This window comes from Halichoerus grypus, chromosome 9, assembly GCF_964656455.1.
Source record: "Halichoerus grypus chromosome 9, mHalGry1.hap1.1, whole genome shotgun sequence".
Taxonomy (NCBI): Eukaryota; Metazoa; Chordata; class Mammalia; order Carnivora; family Phocidae; genus Halichoerus; species Halichoerus grypus.
In genome coordinates, this window is record NC_135720.1 from 21681115 (window position 1) to 21693325 (window position 12211).

General features: G+C 39.4%; 1 protein-coding gene across 9 annotated transcripts in view; it reads right to left on the bottom strand.

Annotated features, from left to right (window-relative positions):
• Positions 1-2503: 2503 nt before the first annotated feature.
• Positions 2504-12211, bottom strand: part of PHACTR2 (phosphatase and actin regulator 2) — a 246515-nt gene continuing 236807 nt past the window's right edge. For 3 of the 9 annotated variants that reach the window (XM_078054634.1, XM_078054641.1, XM_078054643.1), the window contains 2 exons: positions 3904-3980; positions 2506-3761 (listed from right to left, as the gene is read on the bottom strand). In XM_078054634.1, coding sequence (XP_077910760.1) covers positions 3650-3761; positions 3904-3980 — 189 coding nt within the window. In that variant the 3' untranslated portion in view covers positions 2506-3649. Of the gene's footprint in view, positions 3762-3899; positions 3981-12211 lie in introns of those variants that run through there. The other 6 variants (XM_078054638.1, XM_078054644.1, XM_078054639.1 and 3 more) reach the window with 3 other exon arrangements.

Below are 12211 nucleotides of genomic sequence, written 5' to 3' on the forward strand. Positions count from 1 at the left end.
TTTTGGAAAACTTTTAAAGCTTACCCTTGTTACAAAAAAAAAAAAAAGCCTATAATTTTCTCTTGAAATGCAGCTCATCCCTATTTACATCTATTAATATTTACTTAAACAATAAAGATATCAATAGGCTTTTATAGTATACAACAAGTATACTCTAAATTTCTGTAGATGAGTAAATACAGAAAAAACAGCCAATGGAATTTTGAAGGTGAAAAAATACCCTATCAGATACAAAAACACACTACAAATGTATTTTTTTTTTTTTTTTGACAGAGAGATAGAGTACAAGCAGGGGGGAGTGGCAAGCAGAGGGAGAGGGAGAAGCAGGCTCCCTGCAGAGCAGGGAGCCCGATGCGGGGCTCGATCCCAGGACCCTGAGATCATGACCTGAGCTGAAGGCAGACGCTTAACCGGCTGAGCCACCCAGGCACCCCTACAAATCTATTCTAATTAAACAGGGTGACACAGTGCAAAGATAGGCAACAGATCACTAGAGCATAATAAAGAATCCAGAAACTAATCCATGTGTATATGAGAAGAATTTCACATCAAGGGGGAAGTAACTGGGGCAACTGACTACTGACTTATTTATTTTTGTTTCAAGTTTTTATTTAAGTTCTAGTTAGTTAACATGTAGTGTAATATTGGTTCCAGGAGTAGAATTTAGTGATTCATCACTTGCTCATCATAACATGTGTCCTCCTTGATGCCCATCCCCCATCTAGCCGATCCCCCACCCACCTCCTTCCATCAACTCTCAGTTGGTTCTCTACAGTTAAGAGTCTTAAGTTTTGCCTCCCTCTCTCTTTTCTCCCCTTCCCCTATGTTCATCTGTTTTGTTTCTTAAATTCCACATATGAGTGAAATCACATGGTATTTGTCTTTCTCTAACTGACTTGTTTTGCTTAGCATAGTACACTCTAGCTCCATCCATGTGATTGCAAATGGCAAGATTTCATTCTTTTTGATGGCTGAGTAATATTCCATTGTATACATATGCCACATCTTCTTCATCCATTCATCCTAACTACTATTTAGAACAATGTAAAGTTAGTTTACTCTCTTAAATCACCCACACAAATAAAATGCCCAATGGATGCAAGATCTAAGTGTTAAAAAAAAAAGCATATATAAAAACCGAAGATGACAGATTTATAATCTTGGTCTTCCTCCATAAGACACAAAACAATGAAGTAAATGTAACAATACAGACACATTTAAATGTGCAAAACTTTAAACAAAAGACCATAAAAAAAAGTTAAAACATTAAGAAAAAATTGAGGAAAAGTATGGTGACATATGTAATAAAGAGCCAATATCCACAATATCTAAGGAGTTTTTACTAATCCATATGAAAAAGACAACCAAAAGAAAACAGGTCAAAGTAAATCAAAAATTAAAAATAAATGGTCAATAAAGATATGTAAAGATGCTCAACCTTACAGAAATCAATGTTTATTCTTTATACTATAGACCCCTCACCACCACCACCACCACCATCCTGCCCCACCAGTGCTGATGAGGGTGATACACTAGGCATGCTCATAAACTACAAGTTACAGAATAGCATCTTTCAAAATGTAAAAAAAATATATATCCAGTGACCTGGCAAATCCACTCATGTTACTAGTACAGAAATACTGGCATGTGTGCACAAAGCTATATATATATATTTTAATGATATTTTTAAAAAAGATTTTATTTATTTATTTGACAGAGAGAGAGAGCACAAGCAGGGGGAACGGCAGGCAGAGGGAGAAGCAGGCTTCCCGCCGAGCAGGGAGCCCGATGTGGGGCTCGATCCCAGGATCCTGGGATCATGACCTGAGCTGAAGGCAGACGCTTAACCAACTGAGCCACCCAAGTGCCCCCACAAAGATATATTTATAAAGAAAGTCAAGTCATTGTTTTACTAATGAAACACTGAAAATTCCATAACATCCATCAATAGAATAATTGTTCAATAACTTATGGTACATTATCTACAAAATGCCATAAAGTCATTCAAATGAAAGATATACACTAATATGGAAAGATTTTCTAGATGCTGTTTTATGTGTGACTCAGAGGGAGGACATAAAGGCATATGTGCACATAGATGTAGATCATATATATACACCTACATGTTTGCAAATACACAGAAAAATGTCTAGAAGGATCTACACCAAACTTTTACCAGTGATTACCTGTGAGAATAGGAATGAAGTTGAGGAAGGAGGGAGTGAAGAGAGTTTTCATTTTTATTTGATGGATTTTTGTACTGTTTGAATGCTTAATTAGAATATATCGTTTGTGCCCATAACAAATATAGATGCAAAAAATAAATGACCTTTACTCTCCTTGCAACCTTTTTTTTCCCTTGTTCATAGCAAATAACAGAAGAGAAAGAACCTCTTTCAGTATAAATGTTTATTTTTCATAAGCTGGGAACTTCCATAAAAATGCATTTTAAAAATTTGATTATTTTCTATTTTAGTTTATTCTTCATATAATGTTATCAAATGATAATTAGGTAATCAGATACTATGATTTCTAGGAAAACTATGCAGAAGTCAAACGATCCTGAATGATAAAGGGTAGGTTGAGCACAGTCACTATATCTCAGGGGTCAGGACTTAAAGGCACAAACACGTGTATGCTATCTTTCCAGTTACCCGGAGGTCCCGGCCAACTCGATGTCACTATAAATATTCAGCCACCTTATTTTGATCAACTTTACTGGAGACGTATGACCACAGGTGTCAAATATCAGCATGAACTTTCCCTGACCCCACAAGTGGAAGGGAGAAAAGGAGGGGACAATAGGTCTGGCTTGATCTGGGCATGTGACTGGTCCAAGAGTCGATCAGGATAGGATGCAGCCCTCAAACAGAGAAAAATCCTATACATCCAGATGGCTAAAAGCCCTGAATGCATTTACAAATAAACATGATCTAGGAAGAACCAAAGAAATACAACTCCCCTAGAAGAAAGGGGAGACATAACCAGACATTATCATAGGAGCAAAAGCTTTGGAGCAAGGAGGTCCCTACCAACGTTAGCGGAGGGATTTGCTATTAAATTATGAAGTTATACCATTACTTCCTTTATCACAGGACATGCTCTCAGCATGGACCACCACCACCAACAGGAACCACTGCAGAGAAAGTAGCACTATAATGTATGCCTGTCTCGCAGAGGCTGTTCCGAGCCTAGGGAATCAGTGTTTGCTTTCCAGAAAGACCTACTGTGGTCTTCTTCATGTAATCATCTGTCCCGGTATGTTTTTTAACAATTCAGTATTTCAAGATTTAACTGGCATGCAAATATTTAGGAACATACATGTTATAAAAAAGCAAAGCACATAAACCCGTTAGAGAGAAATAAACAGAACACCTGTGAAGGGGAGGGTGGTGGTCAGACTACATGATCACACAGGTCTCTTCTGGTTTTAGCAGAAGAATAAACTGAACCCCAAGGGTACTGGGAGGAAAAAGGGTAGGATTACCGTAGCCTTCCACAGCAGCAGTAAAAATTAGATTCCTAGTCTAAGTTAGGTCTTCTGAAAATTGAGTTGTTATCTTCTCTAAGTTATGTCTACTGTGAGCCCAAAGCAGACACACAGGTGGTCATAGTAGCTCTCACCAGCATCTGTTCTGGGTATAAAATTTCAACTGAGTCTCTTCAAGAGCAGAATAAATGATTCTAATCCTTGTCTCCTGGCCCAGAAAATAAGACTAAGAAAGAAACCAGAACATAGCCCTTTGGAATGATTCAGACTTCTGTGAAAGAAAAAAAAAAAACACTTAATTTTAGAAATGTTCATTAGATGGTGTTATGCTCATCTGTTTTAAAAAAAATTTTTTTAACTGTGGTAAAGTACACAGAACACAAAATACGCCGAACTGCATCTTGCCCACCTACCTTGTAAACTGTCGACTCTCTTCATGAACTTCCATTTCTGTGCTTTTAAATTCATTTAGTTCTTTCCTTATTGCTGCCTGCATAGGAAAAACATAGATCAACAGAAATGTTACTCAGGTCCCGTAATTCCTCAGCATATGCGGCATCAACAAAGCAGACATTCTTTTAAAAAATGTCTTGCCAAAAGAGATTCCTAATTTCTACTAGGTGAAGGTAAGATAAATGTAAGATCATACTAAAACCAGGGAAGACTTCCTTCACGTGTCATGATAAGGAGGAGAGGAAGAAGGCCTTTGCTAAACTCATCCTGGGGCCTGGTCTAAGTCACATGCATCCCCCACCCTTGATGACCACAAGGATAGTTGAGGTCATGAGATTTTCTGAGAAACAATGTCATTTTCCTATGAAAGTTCTACAGTTCATACCACCCACCGCAACATGGCTTTGACTAGGTGCCATGGAACTACTGAGAAGGCAGCTGCTTATTTATTTTTTAATATTTAAAGTTCAGACAGTCAGAATGAAAAATTTCAGCACAGCACTTAAAGCCATTCAAAGAAAATGTGTTAATTGAATGTGATGACTATCACCACGTAACAAACATATCACCCATGTCATGTAGATGTTGGGGTCTGAAGAGATGCTTCTGTCCCTCAGCTTGAAAAACTGAGACAATCATCAAAATGTTAACATCAGTTATCTATTAACAATGGTGACTGGATCACGGATGGTTTCTGGTTTCAACTTTGTGCTTATCTTTATTTCCTGATTTCTCTACAAAGAACTTCGCCCTCACGTGAAGAAAAAATATTAATAAAAACATCCCCAGCACCTAACCTCTATGAGAGCTGGACTCTTTGGCCCAAACATAGGATATTGCAAACCACAGAGAATGACTTCACTGAGAGATAAGGAAATCTAGTTTGTGGTTGGAAAACGATAAGGTTTAGAAAAAGGGAAAAGATAGAAGGAAGCCTTGAGGCTCTCTCTGGCCTCCTCCCATCACTGACTGTCACTCGGCAATATGCGCTTCCCCCCAACAGGCTTGTCGGTGTTATATCTGAATCCTGCAGTCCCAGACTGCTCATCTCTCTACTCGTATTCCTCAGCCGCTGTAGTTTCTATGAGGAACCTGTGGCTGGAAACTGTGGCAATAATTCTTGCTACTGGGTTCTGAAAGAGATGAAGCAAGCAGAGGGATACTTGTGGGCCCAAGTCCCCTGTGGTAAGGCCATCCATCTTGTATCACAAGGGAGATCTCAGTGAGGAAACTCTGTCGTACTCGCTGTAAACACTGATACCTAACCCAGGAGCTGAAACAGTGAACACGCTCTATACCAATCACCAGTTAGCATCTATCGGAAAGACTTCCTTGAAAGGAAGTATTTTAATATGGATAGTGGCAGAGAATCTGGTCTCCACGTTCATTTTAAATTTCTCCTCTGAATGTAAGATGTCAGCAGAGGAAGTAGGAAGTGGTACACTTGGTGTCGGAAGTCATAGGTTGTCGTCTCACCCATGCCTTCAATAGCAGTGTGACCCTCCGTGAATTATTTTGCTCCAAAACTTGTTTTCCCCTCTGCAAAATGGGGATGAGAATTCCTCACAGTACTACAAGGCTCCATTAAGTGCATATGTGAAAGTGCTTCGTACACTTACTGTGAAACTTCCAAAAGACGAAATACATTTTAGTTTATGATTGTGACCAACAATTCTTTCATTGTTCTTCTTTTTTTTTTAAAGATTTTATTTACTTACCTGACAGAGACACAGCGAGAGAGGGAACACAAGCAGGGGGAGTGGGAGAGGGAGAAGCAGGCTTCCCACGGAGCAGGGAGCCCGATGTGGGGCTCGATCCCAGGACCCTGGGATCATGACCTGAGCCCAAGGCAGATGCCCAACGATTGAGCCACCCACGTGCCCCATCTTTCATTGTTATTTATAGAGTCTACTATGTACAAGAAGAGAATGTCACTGAAGGAGACTCAAAGACAAATAAAGGCAAAGTCCTTATTCTCAATAGTAGGTTGGCTACCAATCTAGGAGTCTGCAAAAGTCAATGGAAGCATTCTTTTAGAATCAATTGAGATACAGAATCTGCAAAAAAAGAGTATGGTATAGTTTATTTTTAATGGTAAAATGGGTGCTACACATCCCTTACATTAGTAACATTGACAATTCATTTATGACCATATATACATGCATTCTTCCTGAGAAAGTCAGTTCAAGATTTTAGGGCATATCCCAGATGTTCATCTGCAACGTGACTCTGTCACTCCCTCATCAAGAGGTGGACTCTCTCTCTCCAGCCTTGGATCTGCACGAGTCCTGCCACTGCTTTAAAAAACAGAACACAGCAGAGGTGAGGTTGTGCCAGTCTGGGATGCAGCCCTTAAGTGACCTGGCATCTTTTGTTTCTTTCTTCCTGGAAGTCAGCCGCCATGTAAAAAATGTGACTACCCTCAGGAAACCACACTGTGAGAAAGCCAAGGTACAGGAAGAGGCCTGGGAGGATGAGAGGCCATGGGGATGGAGAGAGAGGCCAAAGAGCAACAAGGCACAGATGTGACTATGAAGGAGCCATCTTGGAAGTGGCAAGCAAAGTAAGATGGTTAAGTCACTAGGGGGTTGATAACCCAAACACCTATCACCTTACAAATGATAAAATGGAGGCCTTGAGAGATCGAGTCACTTGCTAGACATCAAATGGGTGTTAGGGACAAAGATGGAGCTCATATACATAGGCCTTCTTACTTCAAGTCCCACAGTATTTCCACTGAAATGAGCTTCAGGGCCTAAGCTATCCAGATAATTGCCTCAGATCTCCAGGCTGTGTGTGCTGGTTTGTAATTAGGAATAATGAGTCAGTTATAAGCAATGAATGCGATGTGGAAATTATAGGGACTGGCTGTCTGAAAATATGTATCATTAAGATGTGACTACAGGTAATTAAAGAAATGCAATACTCCTTTTAAAAATTCACTGCAAAACTACCACAATTTTATTCCAAAGAGTTGCATCCTCTTACTATATAAAGAGAAGGTTTCCTGGGGTACCTGGGTGGCTCAGTCTGTTAAGCGCCTATTAGACTCAGGTCATGATCCCAGGGTCGTGAGATGGAACCTCATGTCCAGCTCCCCACTCAGCAGGGAGTCTGCTTCTCCCTCTCCCTCTGCCCCTCCCCCCCTCATGTTCTCTCTCGAAAGCTCTGCTCTCTAATAAATAAATAAAAAACCTTTAAAAAAATAAATAAAGAGGTTTCCTGAGAGGAAAAGAGTAATTAAAGACCCTTCATGTTCAGAAAATACAGGTACAATAATCTTAACTCCCTTCTATGCAAATGAGACCAGAGTTTAGGCCTAAGGACTCTTCCCATAAATGTAAATGGGACTGATTCTTTAGAAAGATATGGGATAGAGAGAGCTAGGCTGCTGTGGTGAGATTGGTTGGAGCCTAAATGGTGCTGAGCTGGACCAACACAGGGTAGTCACTGAGCAGACACCAGGTATTTCTTTCTTTTCTTTTTTTTTAAGAGTTATTTATTTGAGAGAGAGCGAGCACGCACAAGCATGCGTGAGTGGGAGGAGGGGCAGAGGGAGAATCTCAAGCAGATTCTCCAATGTGTGGAGCCGAACTCAGGGCTCAATCTCATGACCCTGAGATCATGACCTAAGCCAAAACCGAGAGTTGGATGCTTAAGTGACTGAGTCACCCAGGTGGCCCAGAAACCAGGTATTTCTAAGATTTAAATAAAACAAATCCCCTGAGACCAAATACACAGCATTTTTTGGTACCATGAGAATAATAGAGAGGAAAGAGGAAAGAAAAATGACTGAAACGAAGTTTAAAATTGACTAGTGATAACTGGTGTCAGAAGGTCTGCTTAATCTCTTCCAGTCAGCTCAGGGATCACCCTGGCCAGAAGCAACAGGTGATTTGTTGAAAATATGGACCCTGCTGCCTTCTCAAATAACATGAGCTGTGAGGCCAAGATTAACTAGAGTTACCCTCATTTGATGTTTTTTGCTTATTTCTTTGATAAAAATCTGATATGGAACAGGAGGGAATTTTTTTTTTTAAGATTTTATTTTTTTGAGAGAGAGAGAGCACGAGCAGCGGGGGTTGGGGGGAAGGGCAGAGAGAGAGGGAGAAACAGACTCCCCACTGAGCAGGGAGCCTGACGCGGGGCTTGATCCCAGGACCCGGAGATCATGAACTGAGCCTAAGGGAGACACTTAACCAACTGAGCCACGCAGGCGCCCCTGGAGGGAGTTTCATGACTACTCATCAAGCCCTATGCCATGAGTATGTAAGTGTACTCTTCTTGGCTGCAGGACAACCAGGAACAGGCCAAGAATGTCTCTGCATAGAATTAAAATCTGTCTTTCCTGCAACCTGTTTAGACAGTGCATTCCTGGAAGGGTAGTATATTCATCTTTATGTCCCCAGTATGTAAGACAGTTCTTAATATATTAATAAGTAATTACTGAGTAACTTCTTGGACAAATCCATGTATCATCTGAATTTTCAATTCTCTTTCACTAGATAATTTTAGACTAGATTGTAAACTGTGGCTTCACTGCATAGTGAAAATGTCACCAATGGGGAACAAAGCTTAGATTATTAAGCCTGCCCATGAATGTAACACTGGTAAGTGCTACCATTTATTAATGAGCTGGAACTTTATGGATACACTACCTAATTCCCAAGATGGATATAATTGGCTCTCCTAGTGAGGAAATCAGACTTAAATGACTTGCCAAAGTCAAACATCTTCCAAGTGGCCAAGTCAGGAATCAAACCTTTAGGTGCCCAGCTCCAAAGCCTGCCCTCCCATCTCCACCATGGATGGAGCTTCCAGAGCCTACCCTGGGAGATGGCAACTACCAGGTGAGCCTCGGTCTTCAGGCCAAGTTGATGGCCTTCTTTGGCTCTGCCTGTTCTGTCATCTTAGGGCTCATTTATCTACTTCAGCACAGATATAGACAGATGCTCTATCTTACTGTATATGTATCTGTTTCTAGTGCTCTACTCAAATACATATATTCTAAAATTAAAAATGGTATCTCAAAGGTGAATTAAGTTCAATCAAATTCACAATTAATGGGGGGGAGACAAAAAAATTCACAATTAATAAGGCATTTCTCCCATCATTTCTCTTTCCTAATTTGAGCAATTTAATAAGACTGCCAGATTTATGAGATTCCCTACAGTGTTTTCATAGCATGGGCATTGACTGGTTATTGACTGCCTCCTGATTTCTTCTCTTTATACTTGAATTGCAAAGATTTTTTTAAATGCAAAGTAGTATCTTAGTGGGGCTAAGACTTAGTACTAAGAAAAGAGAAAGAAGGGATGGTGCCTTTAGGAGGCAGGAAGTTCAGTGTTTATTTTGAGAGCAGAGGTGGAAATACTTAGTTCCAATATTTTTTTTTCTTTAAATGGGATATACAGTTCAAAAGTTATAAAAAGTAAAACTCTCTTTTAACCTGAAAGTTAAATTACAGATTTTTATACTTAATTGGTATAAAATATATTACTTATAGAATAAAATATACACTCATTGAATAAAATACATTATCTTTAACCTGATCATTATGCATTACGAAGTGTTTTACAGTAAAAAGCAACAGAAATCCAGAAATGCTTGTTATAATAATGATGATTAGCATGTATTATTTTCATACTAAAATAAAAAAAATACACTAAGACCATTAATAGTTTTAGTATCTCTGGGCAATAAGTAACATTTCACTATACTCCTTTTTTAACTTCTAGAGAAAACAAGTAACTTTACTTTTTTCAGCGTTAGGTAGAAAATAATATGCATTAATGTGCATTAATATACATTAACGTGCATTAAATAATACACAATAATATGCATTAATGCACTAATATGCATTCATTGTTCTTTTTATATTTTTGAATATTCTGATTTTTACCAACAAACATGAGACACTTGTATATGCACAATGTACTTATATTAACGGCATTTTAAATTGTTGCATTTTTTTCTATCTTCTATCTTTAAAGTGTACATTTTTTTAAGCTAAAAGAAATTATTCTTATTTTTTTTTTTTGAGGAAAAAAATTTTACAATATAATTCCAGTTCTAAAAATGCTGTCCTTTAGACTTTCACAAGTGTCAGGAGAAATGGGAGAGACAATGTCATAGGGTACAAATATCTGAGCCTCAGATGTGAGGAGGCAGGGATTCTGACTGCGCTCTGGGGCTCAGAGTTTGCTCTGCAGGGGAGATGCTAGTCATGTGCCTTTAAAGTGCTCTTGAACAGACAGGAGGCCTGCAGAAGAGAAACTGACCAAGCAGATCTCCCCTGCAGCTTAGAAGTCCAGCAGAAAAATCTATTCTTGTTTCAACACAAAGTTAAAAAGAAAAATCCTCTCCATTATAACTAGAGATGGATGAGTTTAACCTTTCAACGAGTTAGAAACTATTTCTAGGGTATGGAAAATTTAATCATTGAGACTCTCACTGCTTGCATACTTTGCACCTGCTGTGATCTTTACTCATTTCCCTGGCCACCCCCTACCTGCCTCTGTGAAGTTCAGCATTGGAATATCAAGCTAGCTGGGAATGGTGGATGTGGCAATTATATTTGTAAAAGATGGCGGCAATCACACGTCCAGCCCACATGTTCTTCTGCAATATGACCTTGCTGATCCCCCACTGAGAGGCAGAGCTAATTCCCCTCGCCCCTGTAACTAACAGAATGTGGTGGAGTAAGGCTGGGTGTCTTCTGCAGTGGGGTCAGATAAGGTCATACAGCTTTCACCTTGTTCTCTGGGGGCACTTGCTCTGGGGAAGGCCAGCTACCATGTAAGAAGTCTGACCACTCTGAGGCCATTCTGCTGAAGAGGCCACATGTAGGTGCTCTGGTGGACAGCTTCTGAGCCATGCTCCAGAAGATACAAGACATGTAAAGAAGACATCTGGGACCCTTCAGAGCAACCTCTTTGTCAGCTGAGGAACAATGAGTGACCAGAGTCAACCTCATGAAAAGCAAAACTATAAATGTTTTAGAACAGTATAGCAGCTGGAGTGCCTGGGTGGCTCACTTGCTAAGCATCTGCCTTTGGCTCAGGTTATGATCCCAGGGTTCTGGGATCCAGCCCTGCATCAGCTCTCTGCTCAGCCAGGAGTCTGCTTCTCCCTCCCCCACTCCCCCTGCTTGTGTTCCTTCTCTCACTGTGTCTCTCTCTGTCAAACAAATAAATAAAATCTTGGAAAAAAAACAAAAACAAAAAGTACAGCAGAATACATTTATGATTTTGGTATGGGAAGAATTTTTTCAAAGAAATCACAAGCCACAAAGAAAAGGTGGATAAATTCACAACATTAAATTTAAAAAATCTCTTTATGTCAAAAGATAACCATAAAGAGAATGAAATGTCATAAATTGGGAGATATATACATATTTGCACTATATATTATTGGAATATATGAAGAATTCCTATGAATCAACAAGAAATTGACAACCCAAAAGAAAACAGACGAAAGACAGGCACAGAAGTGGAACCTGAATGCCCAATAGGTATGAAAATATGCTCAACCTCATTAATAATTAATGAGAGGCAAAGTGTAAGTACAATGAAATGTTATTTCATAACCACTAGGTTGTCAAATAAAAAAACAAAACAAAAAGACTGACCATCACATGTTGGCAAGAATATTGGACTACCGGTAACCTTGGCTGTGGAAGGGTAAACCAGAAACGATCATTTTGGAAGACTGTTGATGCTGCCTAGTTTCGCTGAATATCTCTACATTCCAGGACCCAGCAATTCCATCACAAGGAATATATGTTAGAAAAAGTCTTGGATCAGTGAACTTGAAGATGATACAGGAATCTTCATAGAATAGAGCTTGCACACCTAAAATCTGGAAACCAACTAAATAATTAACGATTGAATGGATAATTACTTTATGACTTAAACATACAATGAAGTATTATATTCTGGTGAAAAAGAGTCACTATCACCTAGTCCATCAACCCAGATTCTTTTGTTACTTGAATGATGTAACACCCAGAAGAACTTTGTATGATTCCAATCCCTAAGACTCCAAAACTGGCAAAACCAAGAAATACATACGTATTGTTTAGGGGTATATATAAGGTGGTTAAACTCTTGAAAAGAATGGGAATGATTAACACAAAAGTCGTGGTTATGGAAGGGAGGGAAAAGCAACTGGGGAGGAGCCCACAGGGCCCTGTTCAGGTACTAGTAATACTCAGGGATTAATAAAACAGGTGTCTTCTTTTTATTATTTAAATGGTACATTTGTTTC